Here is an 18,287-nt window from a genome sequence, read left to right as displayed (position 1 = left end):
GATATCTCTTTACTAATGGTTTGTAACTGGGCTTCCCAGGTGGCGCTAGTGGTAAAGAACCTGCCTGCCAATGCAGGAGACATAAGAGAGTCAGGTTCGATCCCTGGGTTGGGAAGATCCCCTGAAGAAGGAAATGGCAACCCACTCTAGTTCTTGCCTGGAGAATCTCATGGACAGAGGATCTAGACCATATGGCAGTTCTATTTTTAATTTTTTGAGGAAACTCCATACTGTTTTCCATATGGCTATACCAATTTATATTCTCACCAACAGTATGTGAGGGCTCCCTTCTCTCCACATCCTCGCCAACATTTGTTATTTCTTGTCTTTTTGACAGTAGCCATACTAACAGGTATGAAGTGATGCCACTGTGGTTTTGATTTGCAGTTCCCTGATGACTAGTGATGTTGAACACCTTTTCATGTACTTGCTGATAATCTGGATGTCTTCTCTGGAAAAATGTTTCTATTCAGGTCTGTTGCCCATTTTCAAAATTGGACTTTTTGCTTTTACTTGGTATTGTGTTGTATGTGATCTTTATAGATTTTGGGTATTAACCTTTAATCAGATACATGTGCTTAGTTGCTCAGTCATGTCTGACTCTTTGTGACCCCATGGACTATAGCCCACCAAACTCCTCTGTCCGTGGAATTCTCCAGGCAAGAATACTGGAGTGGGTTGCCATTTCCATTTCCAGGGGATCTTCCTGACCCAAGAAGTGAGCACTCGTCTCCAGTGTCTCCTGCATTGCAGACAGATTCTTTACCCACTGAGCCATCTGGGAAGCCACCAAATATGGGTTTGCAAACATTTTCTCCCATTCTGTATGTTTCCTTTGATTGATTACTTCCTTTGCTGTGCAGAAGCACATTGGTTGATGTAGCTTTTCCTACTGAAGTCAATGTTGGCAAAAACCGTGGAGGTCTTTGGTAGCCAAAACTGTGGAAGCCCTGTAGGTGAGCATAGTAGCCTATTGGAGTCCTGAGTGCAAAGGCTGAAGGTATCCTCCTGTTCAGTTTTGCCCGTGGGGGGAAGCTGTAGCTGAGGGGATCCCTCTTGGCGACAGGTTTGGTGGGCTGACACACAGAGTGGGAGAGAAGCCGGGGCCCTGGGATAAGGTGCACTTGTTCATGAATTGGAAGAATCGATATTGTAAAAGGGACTGTACTACCCAAGGCAGTCTACAGATTCAATGCAATCCCTATCAAATTACCAATGGCACTTTTCACAGAACCAGAACAAAAAATTTTGCAATTTTTACCTCATAGAATTGTTGTAAGAGTTGGTTGAGATTCCGTGTATATAAATCTAATGGTGTAGTGTCATGTACACACCATAATAAATGTTATTATTATGCTACTAACATGAGGAATGCTGGACTGGAAGAAGCACAAGTTGGAATCAAGATTGCCGGGAGAAATATCAAAAACCTCAGATATGCAGATGATACCACCCTTATGGCAGAAAATGAAGAGGAACCAAAAAGCCTCTTGATGAAAGTGAAAGAGGAGAGTGAAAAGGTTGGCTTAAAGTTCAACATTCAGAAAACTAAGATCATGGCATCTGGTCCCATCACTTCATGGGAAATAGATGGGGAAATAGTGGGAACAGAGTCAGACTTTACTTTGGGGGCTCCAAAATCACTGCAGATGGTGATTACAGCCATGAAATTAAAAGATACTTACTCCTTGGAAGGAAAGTTATGACCAACCTAGATAGCATATTAAAAAGCAGAGACATTACTTTGCCAACAAAGGTCCGTCTAGTCAAGGCTATGGTTTTTCCTGTGGTCAAGTATGGATGTGAGAGTTGGACCGTGAAGAAAGCTGATCACCGAAGAATTGATGCTTTTGAACTGTGGTGTTGGAGAAGACTCTTGAGAGTCCCTTGGACTGCAAGGAGATCCAACCAGTCCATTCTAAAGGAGATCAGTCCTGGTTGTTCATTGGAAGGACTGATGCTAAAGCTGAAACTCCAGTACTTTGGCCACCTCATGCGAAGGGTTGACTCACTGGAAAAGACTCTGATGCTGGAAGGGATTGGGGGCAGGAGGAGAAGGGGACGATAGAGAATGAGATGGCTGGATAGCATCATCGACTCAATGGAGGTGAGTTTGAATGAGCTCTGCAAGTTGGTGATGGACAGGGAGGCCTGGCATGCTGTGATTCATGGGGTCGCAAAGAGTCGGACACGACTGAGAGACTGAACTGAACTGAACTGAATATCATCAGTGATCTCCTGATAGGAACTTTATGTGTGTTACTTTATTTAATTCTCCCAGCAACGTTGAGAGAGAATATTACCCATTTTCCAAATAGGGAAACTGGGGTTCAATGGGGTTCAGTAGTCGTTCATAACTGGATGAGCAGGTCTATTCCTTTACAAAGTCCAGCAGACTCCTACAGAGAGTGTGCTGTCCTTTGGACTCTGGTGTAATTGAGAAGGACATGAGAATCCAGGGGTTGCATTACACAGCCTCTCCAATTTTCAGTCTCTGTCATCTCTAACAGTAGACTCTCATTTTCGAAAGGCTTGGCCCAGAAAATTAAGGTGGGGGGCAACTTCCCGGGGGGATCCTCAGCTTCTACCACCCTCAGGATCATTATAGGATCCCCAAGAGTATGTGGCCCTTGTTAATAAGCCCCAGGTGGGAATGTATTTTCTTTCTGAAGATTTGTTACAAATTTGAAGTTGGAAATGGAGCCTTTGGCTCTTTTCTTGGGTTTCTTCCTCATCGCGGGGTTCAGGAGTCAGCTGGTCTATACCCCCAAGATTCTGTTTGGACCAGACATCTGGGAAAGCCAAACTTCCAACCTGGGACCCCAGATTCAATCCTGGCTCTGCCTCTAGTTCCCTCATGACTTTGGGAAAGCCGATAGCTCCCTACGTCCCCATCTGTTAAACAGAGTTATTAGGACAGCTGCCCTAACCAGCTCCATAAATTAATATGACGGATGGCGATGAAGATGTCTGAAAAAATTCTAAGTCAACAGAGTCATGAGGCATCACTCATTTGCCCCTGCAGTCTTTATTAGGGCTTGTATTGTGTACCTGTCCTTCGCTCTCCCCATTGACTCCTTCCCCTTCCTGGGCTAATTTCGAGGTCTCAAGGGGACAACACCATGGTGGAGAAGTCCCATGACAGAGATGGCCTCAGCCTCTCTTTATCTCATTTCTTTATATATGGCCCCTTTCTTTCCCTCAGTAGCGGAGGACTGAGTTTGTACAGATTCTCATCCCCTTTTTACAGCCCTTTCCATGAAACCTCACTGGCCTCTGTACCATAGCAAAGTGACTTCTTACATGACCCTCCGTCTGCTCCCATGTAACAGAGAAGGGACTTCAGTGGTCACTAAGTCAAGCTTCCTGGTTTTACAGATGCAGCAACCAAGGTCTCAAAAGCAAAAATAAAGAGACTTGCACAGGATGACATATCAGGTGAGTGGAAAACCTGGGACTATGATCCAAAGCTTGAGGTTTCACTTTCAGTCACCTTTACCAATTCTTCCTTCTTTTTAAGATAAAGCTTGTTTTCTGATTTTATTCAGTGTTCAATGTCCCTGCCCAGAACTCAATCCTTACTGGGCAACTTGACCAGATCACTGAGACCAACCCTATAGCATGAAGGACCTTGGAATTTCAGAGCAGGGAGTGGTCACAGCATAATGAGGGAAGCCCAGGACTCATACGGATCCCCAAGAATGGTGATCTAGAAGGGTCACTTCATTAATGGATTACACCTGTGATTTCATCAGCCACTGAAGCCCTGATGGCTAGTCTGGTGAACAACCAGAATTTAGGAGACTGTATGTAAGTTTCATTCCTTGTTAACTGAGGGCTGGACAGAAGCTATTAGGAGAGCATAGTATTCTGGCTCATGACTTACTTGTTTTTGAAGAGTCCCTCTTCTGATTGTAGAAAATATGTGGGAAGTTCATACAAAGAGCTATATGTCAATGCGTGGATGCCACGACCACTGCATGCCTTTCAAGACAAATGGAGGAATCAACCCTATCCCTACAGCAGTCATCCTGTGCCTTTCACTCGACTCGACTTCCTCCGAATCATGTCAATCCTTCAAAGTCGAGCACAATTCACACTTGTCCACAAATCCTTTCCTTACCTTAGCCCACAATGAGGCCCTTTTGGCTAGAAAACCTCTTTGTCAACCAGTGTGGCTATTCATTTATTTACAAAATGATGCACAATTACAATGAGTTTATGCACGGAGTTCCTAAGGTTGAGTCAGCCATGAATCTCATCCTTAAATTACTAAATGACTAAATCATTAAATGACTGTGCTGAAGGCACAATGCTTAGTGCCATGTGGAATACAATCAAAGTGTAATGGGAATGTCAAAGATGTAAATATCACTTTAAAATGGGCACAGATCAGGGCAGCGTTTCTGGAGGAAGACAGCATTTGAGCTGAATCATGAAGGTTTTGAACATGTGACATTAGCAGAGACATTCACTACAGAGAAAATAGCATAAGCAAAGGTGGTAATCTAGGAACTCACAGAGTTTGCAATCTTAAGACATGGTTTAAAATAACAAGGGAAATCAGGGGGCAGCTGCTGACCATGGCCATGATCCACCCAAGGCACTGATTTGGACTTGAGCTACTGCAGCCTACAAGGCAAGACTGGGATTCACAAGGGCACAGCTATCATGAGTATGAGAATAAGTCTTTGAGTCATAAGAACGGGTCAGAAATACATTGAGAGAGAGTGTCAGGAGAAGGACAAGGCTTTATGATCCTTGAGGTGTCCTGATGGTATGTGTTAAAAGTCAGAATATCCTAGTTAAGACCTTGCCTTCAGCCACTTGCTATATGTGACTAATGTTCTTTCTGTAAAATGCAGATTAAAATGGTATCTGTTTCATAGGGAGGTTGTGAGGAATACATGAGTTAACCACACACAAAGTACTTAAAACTATGCACTGTTGCAGCCTTGGGTAAGTCTCCTTGTAATTATTAGCAGGGAATGCTCCCAAGGGAATTCTGTCAGTTCAATCCCTGGGTCGGGAAGATCCCCTGGAGAAGGAAATGGCTACCTAACTCCAGTATTCTTGCCTGGAAAATTCCATGAACTGAGGACCCTGGCGGGCTACAGTCCATGAGATCGCAGAGTCGAGCACGACTGGGTAGCTGAGCACACAGTTCACCCAGTTAAAGCATACAATTCAATTCATATTCACAGAACTGTGGGGTTTTTTTAATTTTTATTTTTAGTTGAAGGATAATTGCTTTACAATGTTGTGTTGGTTTCTGCCGTACAATAAAGCATAGTATTTGGTATATGTATTCTACAAGCTGTACTTTACATTTAATAACACTGCTTTGATATCTTTCAAATCAGCACAGATAGAGCTATTTCCTACAGCTGCATAATATTCCTTTGGGAAAATATTCCATAATTAACTTGCTGCTGCTGCTGCTAAGTCGCTTCAGTCATGTCTGACTCTGTGCGACCCCATAGATGGCAGCCTACCAGGCTCCCCTGTCCCTGGGATTCTCCAGGCAAGAACACTGGAGTGGGTTGCCATTTCCTTCTCCATAATTAGTAAGCCCTTTAATAATGAACAGACAGATTATTTCCAATTATTTGCTATTACGAACAATGCTGCAACAAATAAGCTCACACAGACATCATTTCTGTGTGACCATCATTTCTGTGACCATATATCTGTTGGGTAAATTTCCAGACAGGGAATTGTCAGGTAAAAAGAAAATTACATTTATAATTTGAAAGATAGTGCCAAATTGTCCTTTCTCCTTTTCACTTCTGCCTTACAGATATTATGCAAATTCCCCTTGTGGCCAACCCTAATCTGGAAATAAGCAGAGAATGGGGTTTGGGAAGAAGTGGTTCCATTTAGCCAGTTGGCCAGAATTTTAAAATAATTAAAACATTATTTTTGATTATGAAATTTTTTCTATAAATTTTTGAGTTATCCTTGCACTACTACTATTAAATTCTCCATTTCCCCAATAACTTTGTGATTTAATACTTCATTTAAAACTTTGATCCATTTAGAATTTATTTTTGCAAAATATATGAGGTACGTATATGACATATAGTTTTCCAACACAGCTATATTATTGCCCTCATGAGCACTCTTTGAATAATACTTTTTCCCATTCCTTGAAGATGCTGCTTGTATTATATAGTAAATTCCTATATTAGTTTAGGTCTATTCCTTGACTTTTCAGTGTTTTTAAGTTTATAAAATGTTATTTCTTTTGCCTAATACAGGTATAATCAACAAGTAAAACTGTCAAAGTATAACATGATCATTTGATATATGTTTACATGGTGAAAGGATTCCCATGTATCTGAGAATGTTGTAGCAAACGTAGTGAGTTAACAAGTGTGGTGTGGACTGGGTGGTGGGAAAGGCCTTACTTGGAAAGGGAGAACGTAGTAGAGGGCTCAGGACATAGAAAGAAGTCTATTTCTTCTTTCTGAATATATTGAGAGGAATTATTCCTTATCTTCTTGGATATTTCCTTGCAGGAACTAATGCAGACAAAACCTGGGGCCAATGGAACAGCTGTTACTGAGTTCATCCTGTTGGGTTTGGTGGAGACGCCAGGGCTACGACCAGTTGTCTTTGTACTCTTCCTCTTTGCCTACCTGGTCACTGTCGGGGGCAACCTCAGCATCCTGGCAGCCATCTTGGTGGAGTCCAAACTCCACACCCCCATGTACTTCTTCCTGGGGAACCTATCGGTGCTGGACATTGGGTGCATCACCGTCACTGTTCCCTCGATGTTGGGTCGTCTCCTGTCCCACAAGCGCACAGTTCCCTATGCAGCCTGCCTCACACAGCTTTTCTTCTTCCACCTCCTGGTGGGGGTGGACTGCTTCTTGTTGACAGCCATGGCCTATGACCGATTCCTGGCCATTTGCCGACCCCTCACTTACAGCACCCGCATGAGCCAGACAGTCCAGAGGATACTGGTGGCTGTGTCCTGGGCTTGTGCCTTCTCAAATGCACTGATTCACACTGTAGCCATATCCACACTCAACTTCTGTGGTCCCAATGTGATCAACCACTTCTACTGTGACCTCCCACAGCTCTTTCAGCTCTCCTGCTCCAGCACTCAGCTCAATGAGCTGCTGCTCTTTGGCGTGGGTTTCATAATGGCAGGTACCCCCCTGGCTCTTGTTGTCACCTCCTACATCCATGTGGCTGCTGCAGTTCTACGAATCCGCTCAGTGGAGGGCAGGAAGAAAGCCTTCTCCACGTGTGGCTCGCATCTCACCGTGGTTGCTATATTCTATGGTTCAGGTATCTTTAACTACATGCGATTAGGTTCAGCCAAGCTTTCAGATAAGGATAAAGCAGTTGGGATTTTTAACACTGTAGCCAACCCCATGCTGAATCCGATCATCTACAGCCTCAGGAACCCTGATGTTCAGGGTGCCCTCTGGCGGGTAATCAAGGGGAGGTGGTCACTGGCATGATGAGGTCTTGTGTCAATTTCTCCCTTTCTCTTTTTGGACTAAAGGAAAAATTCTCTGGGGCCAGTAATTGGGACAAATGGTCCAGAACCTTCTCTAGATCCCTGAGCTTTTAGATTTTTTTTTTTTTTTGGTAGGGGATAATATCCATAGGAGCCCTACCCAATATAGGCAATGGACAGGTAGGTTCTTCCAGGTCAGTCTCCTTGACAAATTATGACTTAAGTCACTGTACGCTCCTTTTCTGGGTGGAAGTGAAACCCAGGAAGCCTTGAACGCCTTCAGGTGCATGTCTCATAGGGAATGACTCTTCTGTTATTTATAGCAAGAATATCCCAGTAACTTCCCAGGTGGTCATATGACTTCTTCAAGTTCAGGAATGGTTAATCTTTTACAAAACATAGGCCTAGAGATCCAGATGACTCTATTTCTGCCATCAGGCTTCTACAAGCCAAAAAAAGGATCTCATTCCTCTCCCATCACACAAAATATCAATACCACAGGATACGGAGGGAACAGATGGGAAACTGTATGGTCATGTATTCTTGAGTAACTTGGGAAAGCATGACACCTCTGTGAAGATTTTTACAACTTAAAAAAATTTTTTTAATTTCGAAACAAATGTGATCACTCTCAAAACACAAGAATGAAATTTCCTCATGTATCCATATGTTTCAAATCTTTTGAAAAGATTTTACCCTAAATATTATTTAAATATTAAAAAAAAACCAGAATAATCAACATGAAATTCTCCTCTGAATTCTCACTCTCAGTCTCCAAACCTCCTAGCTAAGACAATCTGTTTCTGTAAATACAAGTCACATGGCGATATGTGTTACCAGCCTTCAGTCCTGTCATTATCTAGCTATATTTCCCTTCTAGAGTCCCTTTTATTTTTTGGCCACACCATGTGGCATGTGGGATCTTAATTCCCTGACCAGGGATGGAACCCACACCCCCTGCATTTGAAGTTTGGAGTCTTAACCACTGGACTATCAGAGAAGTCTGCTAGGGTCTCTTTTAGATTAATTGCCCATTCCTGACATCTCTACTGTGCCTCTGGTATTTTCTGACTAATTTCCCTAAAACTTCCCCTTTACCTGCACCTGCAGGATTGGTTTCTCATGATTCTTTATGGGGATGAAGGGACTGAAAGGACAGGAGGGAAGGAAGCAAAACAAGATTGGATGGAGGCAGAGAGTTTGTGGGAAATGAAGATGAAAAATGAGGAACAGGGATAAACATAATTACAAGCAAAAGGATTTGAGAAGCAAAGATGGAGATATCGCGTGTATGCTCAGTCATGTCAGACTCTTTGTGACCCCATGGACTGTAGCCCAACAGGCTCCTCTCATCCACAGTGTTCCTGACCTTGGTCGGGTCCTTTACTTTCCCTGGGCCTGAACTTGACAGATGCCCAAGATAATGGTTGATATTCTTTCACCTCTAATGTTCTCTGATTTGGAATGAACAAAAAGACTGTCTCACTGTTGACCCTGAAGAAACACAACAAATTCCACCATCACTTCTTCTACCTATAGCAAGTAACAGACTTAGTTGCAAAACAGAGCTAGTTGTTTACTCCCCAGAATTCCTGTGCCTCTGGCCTTTTTCCCATCTGAACACTCATCTCAAGTCACATCAAGGGATAATTCTGAGGGATAATTCTGTGTGACGTCATCCCTGGGTGGAATGCATCAACTGGTTCAGCTTCATAAAGGATGACCAAGGACACAGGTTCCCAGCACTCAGGAACATAAGGTTTCTTTAACAATTGGGAGATTTCCTTTCCTTTGGAATTTGTCTCTTCATTTTCATCCCAACCTGGGAATCTCTTTGCTACTTAAAATGTATCACATTGGGTTGGCCAAAAAGTTTGTTTGTTTCCATATGCTGTTAAGGAAAAACTCAAATGAATATTTTGACCAACCCAATATATATAATATATCATATTGTAAAGGTTTAAACAATACAGAATGTCATTATCACTCTTTGACATCATTCCTGCAACAACCCTATTCTTTAAAAGAAGCAGGGTTTCCCTGGTGTCTCAGAAGTAGAGAATCCACCTGCCACTGCAGACAGGTTTGATCCCTGGTCTGGGCTCCTCTGTTCATGGGATTTCCTAGGCAAGAATACTGGAGTGGGTTGCCATTTCCTTTTCCAGGGGATCTCATCCACCCAAGGATTGAACTCACATCTCCTGCATTGGCAGGTGGATTCTTTACCAGTATGCCCCCAGGGAAGCCTGATATTACAGATATATGATAACAGAAAAGAAGAGTTTTCTTCACTCATATTACTCCATTAGAAATAATAATTTGGACAAAAAAGTGCCCTTGTGGGAGCTTTGATATCTAGGTAAGAGATTATGAGACACCAGTGGAGTCAAGTCCAAAGAGGGCTATTTTGAGAAGACAAGACTGTGCCCAACTGGCAGACTTGCAGATAGGAGTCCTGGATACAGGCCTGGGAACAGCCCTGTGGATTCAGCTACAGCCCCTCTTGGCCTTGATTCTGTCACCAACATCTGTCAAGAAACCCAGCATTAGTCAGGCCCACTTGTGCCCTAGATAATGAGCACATCAACCTCAGCCTTGGCTGTGGATGCTGAAATGGCCCATGGCCCATTCTGAGGCCCTCTTAGCTGCCAGTTCTGCCCATCCAGGGACAAGGCAGGTGATGGCCATCCACACCCCTAAGACACACTGTCCAACCCTGGTCCAACTGCAGACACTGACACAGTCTTGTAACTTGGCTCCAGCACCTTGTAGGCATAGGTCAAGAACACACCTGCTTGTCCAGGGACCCATCAGAAAACATATTCTTCTGTGCCCTCAGAGGCGGGCCCACTGACTTCTGTCTGACTGCAGATCTTGAAGTGACCCCATAACCCAGCTTCTACTCCTTGAAACCATAGGCTGGGAACACTTCTGCCAACCCAGGGACCTGGAGGAAGACACCTTCCCAGATGTAGGCCAGTCAAACTGGGTCTGATGGATTTTTTTTTAATAATATTTATTTTTGCTAGTTATTTATTTGGCTTCCCCAGGTCTTAGTTTTGGCATCAGGATCTTTAGTCGCGGCACGTGGACACTTAATTGTAGCATGTGAGATCGTTCCCTGACCAGGGATCAAACCCAGCCCCCCTGCACTGGGTGCGTGGAGCCTTAACTACTGGATCACCAGGGAAATCCCCTTCTCCCAGATCCTAAAGAGGCCTTATAACCAACACCTCGGCAGCCTATTACAATCAGCCCCAGGCACCCTTGCCTGGATGTTAAATTCTGAATCATGACAGGTGATCCCGTGTCAATGAACTCTCCCTGTTCGGCCTTATGTTCTACCCCACTCCTTGGGCCCTAATGATCACCTTCACACTGCTCCTCTATAAACTGGAGGAAATTCAAGTCCCTGCCAGAATATATTGGCCAGTATATTCATTTCCTGTTGCTGCTATAACAAAGTACCGCAAATCTAGTGACTTAAAATAAGAGAAATGTGTCTTTTCAGGGTCCTGGAGACCAAAAGTCAAAAGTGAGTCCTACAGGGCTAACTTCACGATGTCAGCAGGAAAGAGTTCTCTTGGGAGGCTCCAGGGGAAAGCTATTCCATGTCTTCTCCAGTTTCAGGTGGCTTCTGGCATTCCTTGCCTTGTGGCCACATCACTCCAATCTCCATGTCTGTCATCACATTGTCTTTTGGCCATGGCCTGTGGCATATGGGCTCTTAGTTCCCTGACCAGGATTCAAACCTGCACCCCCTGCAATGTAAGCTCGGCATCCTAACCACTGGACTGCCAGGGAAGTCCCCACATTGCCTTTTTCATTTCTGTAGTCAAATATCTCTCCACCTCTCTCTTAAAGGGACTCTTATGATTACACATCACATAGGGCCCACTTAGACAATCCAGGATAATCTCCCCAGATGAAGACCCCTAACAATCACACCTGCAAAGATCCTTTTACATGATTTAAAGTTGATTTCAGGGATTAACACCTGCATATCTTTGAGGACCTACCACAGCCAGGTATGGAAATTATTGTTAATGAGTAAATTATTTCTTTTTGGACATAAACGGTATTTCATTTCTCAGAGTATGCTGAGACCTAACCAGGAGTCCTTCAAGCTCAACATACGTCTTTTTTTTTTTAAGTGAGTCAAACTTTAAAAAAATAATTTTATTTATTTATTTTTGGCTGTGCTGGGTCTTCGTTAGTGTGCACAGGCTTTCTCTAGTTGCAGTGAATGGGAGTTACGCTCTTGCTGTAATGAGCGGGCTTCTCCTTGCTGTGGCTTATCTTGTGTAGCACGGGTGCTAGGGCATGAAGGCTTCAGTAGCTGCAACGCTTCAGTAGTTGTGGCTCCCGGGCTCTAGAGCACAGGTGCAATAGTGGTGGTGCACAGGCTCAGTTGCTCCACAGCATGTGTAATTTTCCCCCAATCAGGGATTAAACCCATGTCCCCTGCATTGGCAAGAGGATTCTTTACCTCAGGACTACCAGGGAAGTCCCTCAACATACCTCTTTTACCAGCACTTCCAGAATCATTACAGGATCCCCAAGACACAGTCCCAGAGGCCCCACTAATGAGGCTCTGAGGGAGGAAGCCCCACATTCTCGAGGACTCATTAGGAAACTGGATTTGAAGAAAGCTGCTCCCTCTTCCTCTCTGCTGGGGCTTCCTCCACAACCCCAGGTCCACAGCAAGTCTGGAAATTAGCTGCTCTCTGCTCATAGGCTCTGCTTGCGGCTGACATCTGAGAAAGAAAACTGCTCCCTCAGGAAACCCATATCTAGTCTCAGTTACACCTCTAACTTCCAGGGTGACCTGGAGAATACAGACAAGTCCTGCAGACCTCAGCAACCTCAGCATTAGTGGACTATATATCACTTGACTTAATGACCCGCCATAAAGCCAAGGCTAGAGATAACCTTTTTTTTTTCCAAGGAGAGTCTGAATACGAGAAGGTATGAGGCACTGCTACTGTATTTATGGAGAGCTTGAGTTGTTTATAAAACAACTTGTTTCTCTTCGCCATTTGTCTCTGCTTTCCTGGGAGGGCTAATTTCTGAGGCCGCCAGGGGATACCATCGAGAAGACAGTCCTATGATTTCCTTCGTTTTCTTATACATAGCCCCTTCCTGGATTTCTGGGTGGATAGGTCTGCAGAGCTCCTCATCTTCTCCTGAAAACACTCTCTGGTGTCTACGCCTGTGTCAGGGTGAGTACTCATAGTCCTTACTCTGTAAGAGTCCTCACTTTGTAAGAGCAGTTTCTTCCTCTGCTCTTACAAAGCAGAAATGGGGCTTCTGCTGCCATCAGCTCAAACTGATTTTATACTTGGTGCAACTGATGCCCCTGAAGTGGGGAGCCTTTTTAGAAGATCTGGGACTGTAACCCAAATATCTTGGCTCCTTTTCTGGGCCCTTTTGTCCATGTCTCCTTCTCTTGGATGAAGCCTGTTCTCTGCAACACTTGTGCTGTGCTGTGCTTAGTTGCTCATCCTGCTCTTTGTGACCCCATAGACTATAGCCTGCCAGGCTCCTCTGTCCATGGGGATTCTCCAGGCAAGAATACTGGAGTGAGTTGCCATTCCCTCCTCCAGGGGATCTTCCCAACCCAGGGATTAAACCCAGGTCCCCTGCATTGCGGGCAGATTCTTTACCATCTGAGCCACCAGGGAAGCTCAAGAATACTGGAATAAGTAGCCCATCCCTTCTCTAGGGGATCTCCCCAACCCAGGCATCCAACTGGGATCTCCTGCATTGCAGGCAGATTCTTTACCAGCTGAGCTATCATGGAAGCCCCTACAACTCTTAGGAGTAAGTATTAAGGGGATTCACTGAGTCCACTTTGCTGCCCAGGACCCACTTTATCAGGTAGTTAGAAACTTGACTCCAGTCAGAGGCCTTGCTGAACTGTTTCATCACTGGAATCTTGGAGGAGTTGGGTGGAATTCCAGAGTAGGAGGTTGTCATGGCTCAGTAGGGAGAAACCGAGGCTCATTATGAAGCCCTGAGAGTGGTAATCCTCAGTGATGGGCATGATACCCAGCAGGCACTCTAGATGTCTCTGGAAGATCTGAGTTCGTCCCAGAATCCCACTGATTTCAAACAGGCTGCATCTCCAGCCAACTGAGGGTTGTCAGCAGCTGTTCTGTTGCTCTTCTATCCCTGGCCATAACTTGCTTGTCTGTAAAGTACACTTCTCCTAAGGGCCTTACTATTTTGAGTGGTTTACATGACAAGGAACATGTCATCGTAGATTTCTATCTGCTTGTCCCATCAAAACCAAAGAAATCAGTAGTCCTTACAGCAACCTTGCACATGCACTGCCCCTGGAACTTCCTTAAACTATACTAATCCATAAAATTCTTGCCTGGAGAATCCCATGGACAGAGGAGCCTGGAGGGCTGCAGTCCATGGGGTCACAAAGAGTCTGACACAACTGAGCGACTAAGCACGCACACACTTAAAATTCTAGCCCAGATTCCAATACAACCAGAGATTCTTCCATGAAAACTCTAGCTCATACTGATGTTTTCTTTCTCTGAAATCCTATGAATACTTGACTCATCCATTTATTTATTTAAAAATATTGAGTATACACCATAAGGGAAGTATTGTGCTAAGTACTGTTACTGCAAAACTGAGTCAAACATGTATTGATATTTTTGTCCTCAAGTAGCTTACTGAGAAGTAGGGGAGATAGACTCTATAGAAAAATAACTTAGCTAGAAGGGAAACTGTAATAAGTTCAATAAAATAATGTGTAGTGGAAGTTTAGAAGAGACAGAGCTCCTTTTGAGATGGAGAAGTTTCCAGGTAGGATTCATTCAGAAGTCAGCATTGGAGTCAATTCTTGAAATACCTGGGCATGTGGAGTTGGAAGGAAGTCATCGCCAGTACAGAAAATAGCATGAGAAAGGAGGTTAGAAAACCACAGGGTTACAATCAATGCTTGGGTCAAAATGGACTCCAAAGCAAAAACAGAGAGCAGGTCAGATCAGATCAGATCAGATCAGTCGCTCAGTCATGTCCGACTTTCCGTGACCCCATGAATCACAGCACGCCAGGCCTCCCTGTCTATCACCAACTCCCGGATTTCACTCAAACTCATGTCCACAGAGTCGGTGATGCCATCCAGCCATCTCATTCTCCGTCGTCCCCTTCTCCTCCCGCCCCCAACCTTTCCCAGCATCAGAGTTTTTTCCAGTGAGTCAACTTGTCACATGAGGTGGCCAAAGTATTGCAGTTTCAGCTTTAGCATCAGCCCCTCCAATGAACACCCAGGATTGATCTCCTTTAGAATGGACTGGTTGGATCTCCTTGCAGTATAAGGGACTCTCAAGAGTCTTCTCCAACACCACAGTTCAAAAGCATCGATTCTTCGGCGATCAGCTTTCTTCACAGTCCAACTCTCACATAATATATGAAAAGAACTACTCTCCATCCAGTGATTTCCCTATCTGTATTTATCAATTATTAATTTCATCAGTGATGATCAGGCCTGAAGATGATCCCTGTATCTCACAGATCGTGTGATCTCAGAATTTTAAGGATATCTTAGAGATCACCATACCCAATTTTCACCCAAGCTCAGGCTCTCATCACCCTTTCCCTTCTGTTCTGACTTCCCAGCCTCTGATCCAGTACATTCTATGCAGGGAAACAATGTTACTCTTAGTGAAGCCCTGGCTCTGCTTATTCCATGGGCAATAGAGAGACATGGACTTTTTTTTTAATCAAGAGTTTATTATAAGATCTGAAAGACTTATCTCAATCTAGTTCTCTATTATGCACACGCATAATAGGTACAGTATTCTTGCTTGGGAAATCCCATGGACAGAGGAGCCTGGGGGGCTACAATTCAAAAGGTCACAAAGAGTTGGACACTACAGAGCATGCACACATGCCATTAGAGCTACTGGTCAGGCTACCATGCCTGAAACAAGGGCAAGTGGACGATGGGTGATTTTGCTGTACAGAAAACTAACTGCATCTAATAGCAACCAATCCACAGGTCATGCTTAAAATTTTGATTCCAGAAGCAAGTATCAGACACTATGAAAAGAATAAATTATTTTAAAATAAGCCATTATTCAAAGTCTCATGTAAGGGCTTAATTAGCAACAAAATTAGCAAATAATATTAGCAATTTATTGACATAAAGATTTTTAATTTTATTCTTCGGACTATGTCCCCCACATTGGAGAAAAGCCTGGAGTTCCTGATAGCCACAGTCATGGGTATCTTCTTTCTGACTCTTGCCATACCTTGGTTTGATCGTCAATATTCCTAGAAGTCTCGGAACCTAGGTTGTGTTTTCAAATGCTTTCTAGATATTTCTCTGCAAATACCATTAATTTTTCTACTTTGAAATCTGTTTGTTGGTTTGGGCTGATCCCTCAGAGTAAACTGGGGGATTTCCATTTTAATCTCACTGTATTCAAAGAGGAAGTTTGCTTTTATCTGAATTTATTTTCCCAAGTATTCTAACAGTTTTCAGCTGGGAGGAGATGGGAGGGACAGAGTTCTGGTGGTTTGGGGCATCTCAACCAGGAGCAGGATAAAGACACGGAGGGATGAAGGAAGTCCGTGTGTGCATAAGTGGCCCTGGGGAGTGGGGAAACCATCACCTGGACAGCTAGGAACTTACCATGGGCTTTGAACATATGTGGTTTACAATATTTATGTTGAATAAGTACATTAAGTAGATGGAAACTTCCAATCCTGCAACATTTCCTTACAGAGACTCATGCAGCCAGAAGCTAGAACCAACAGGACAGCTGTAACTGAATTCATTTTACTGGGCTTAGTGGGAACAGAAAATCTACAGCCTGTGGTCTTTGTACTCTTCCTATTTGCCTACCTGGTCACTGTTGGGGGCAACCTCAGCATCCTGGCAGCCATCTTGGTGGAACCCAAACTCCACACCCCCATGTACTTTTTCCTGGGGAACCTATCAGCGCTGGACATTGGGTGCATCACCGTCACCGTTCCTGCCATGCTGGGTCGTCTCGTATCCCACAAACACACAATTCCCTATGAAGCCTGTGTCTCCCAGCTCTTCTTCTTCCACCTTCTGGCTGGGATGGACTGCTTCCTGTTGACAGCCATGGCCTATGATCGATTCTTGGCCATCTGCCGACCTCTCACCTACAGCACCTGTATGAGCCAGACGGTCCAGAGGATACTAGTGGTTGTGTCCTGGGCTTTTGCCTTCACCAATGCACTGACCCACACTATTGCCCTAACCACCCTTAACTTCTGTGGTCCCAACGAGGTCAATCACTTCTACTGTGACCTCCCACAGCTCTTCCAGCTCTCTTGCTCCAGCACTCAGCTCAATGAGCTGCTGCTCTTTGGCGTGGGTTTCATAATGGCAGGTACACCTGTGGTTCTCATCATCATCTCCTACATCCAGGTGGCAGCTGCAGTTCTACAAATCCACTCAGTGGAGGGCAGGAAGAAAGCTTTCTCCACATGTGGCTCCCACCTAACTGTGGTCTGTCTCTTCTATGGGACCGGTATCTTCAACTACATGCGCCTGGGTTCAGAGGAGGCTTCAGACAAGGATAAGGGAGTTGGAGTTTTCAACACAGTTATCAATCCCATGCTGAACCCACTTATCTACAGCCTTAGAAACCCTGACGTTCAGGGTGCCCTGTGGCGGGTACTTATAGGGAGGCGGTCACTGGCATGAGGGATGGTAGGGTCCCTCCTTTCCAGCCTTTTCTGGCTTGGGGGAAATTTTCCATGAGGGCAGTAACCTGGAAAAATGGTTCATAACCATTTTCCTAGCTCTGCTGCCTGAAGATTTGTGTTGTGTGCTTGTTCTGCAAAGAAAACCTACAGAATTCATTCATTTATTTATACAATAGGTATTTATTGAATTCTTCTGTGACCTAGACATTCTTCCAGAGCACTGATGAACAAAATAGAAGTCTGAGCACTCACACAACTCACATTCTAATGAAGGGAGACAACATCATCAAGTATAAAGAAGCATCTTATATGGTAGATCGCATAGTGATGTGTGGAGTAGAAAAAAAACAAACACAATAGGGGGATAAGAAGTTAGGTTCTGCAGAGAAAGTTCCCAGGGCAAGCTGCTACTTTGCTTTTGACCGTGCTCACTTTCCAGGTAGAGTTGAGGACTTGGAAGTCTGGTAGGTCTTGGGTAGCAATGTCCTAATAGGGAAGGGTTATTTGGCTAACCACAGTCTAAGTAACCAATAATATCAAGTATTCTTCTGGTGGGTATGTGAGATTCCCTCTAGATCAGGGTGCAGAATGCTGTCCTAAATTGTGAGCTCAGTGCCAAGGATTATTCTACTTTATTATTTGCCTTTTGCTTCCCAGAAAATTACTTCCTTTTTTTCACAACCACACAAGAATCCCAGAGTATGTCTAGAGCACAGGTTGGGTCTACAGAAAGAAAGAGCCCACTAAATAAAAACTATATTAAAGCATTTGTGATATATCTTAAGATCAAAAAACGAACATTCTATCTCCATCCTCTACTGTCTTTCTTTTATTTGATGTCCCTTCCTCATATAAATGATAAAGTCTTTGAAAGAGGCATTTGTACTATAATTTCCTTAAATTTTCCACATAGAATATCCTAAATAACCTTCTCAAAAGTCTTGCTTTTCTCTCCCAAACCTCCTAGCTCAAAAAATATCCATAAATGTCGTCCCCAGGAGTGACACCTCTAACTTTCTCCTAACACATCAGCACAGCTCCAACACAGAGAATTTCCTCATCCTGATGTTCACGCAGCATTCAGTTCATCCTTTATTGATTTGTA

The 18,287-nt window shown here is 44.0% G+C and overlaps 2 protein-coding genes across 2 annotated transcripts; both read left to right on the top strand.

Annotated features, from left to right (window-relative positions):
• The first annotated feature begins 6,527 nt into the window (after positions 1–6,527).
• On the top strand, positions 6,528–7,475 carry LOC129536928 (olfactory receptor 3A1). Its single transcript, XM_055396139.2, has one exon. It carries the CDS (start codon positions 6,528–6,530, stop codon positions 7,473–7,475), a length of 948 nt encoding a protein of 315 aa, XP_055252114.1.
• An 8,745-nt stretch (positions 7,476–16,220) lies between these two features.
• LOC129536919 (olfactory receptor 3A2) lies at positions 16,221–17,180 on the top strand. Its single transcript, XM_055396128.2, has one exon. It carries the CDS (start codon positions 16,233–16,235, stop codon positions 17,178–17,180), a length of 948 nt encoding a protein of 315 aa, XP_055252103.2. The 5' UTR covers positions 16,221–16,232.
• Positions 17,181–18,287: the final 1,107 nt, after the last annotated feature.

The sequence above is a fragment of the Moschus berezovskii genome, chromosome 20 (genome assembly GCF_049115385.1).
Source record: "Moschus berezovskii isolate FMDL1 chromosome 20, NW_MosBer_1.0, whole genome shotgun sequence".
NCBI classification, from domain to species: Eukaryota; Metazoa; Chordata; class Mammalia; order Artiodactyla; family Moschidae; genus Moschus; species Moschus berezovskii.
This window is presented reverse-complemented; position numbering and strand designations above follow the sequence as displayed.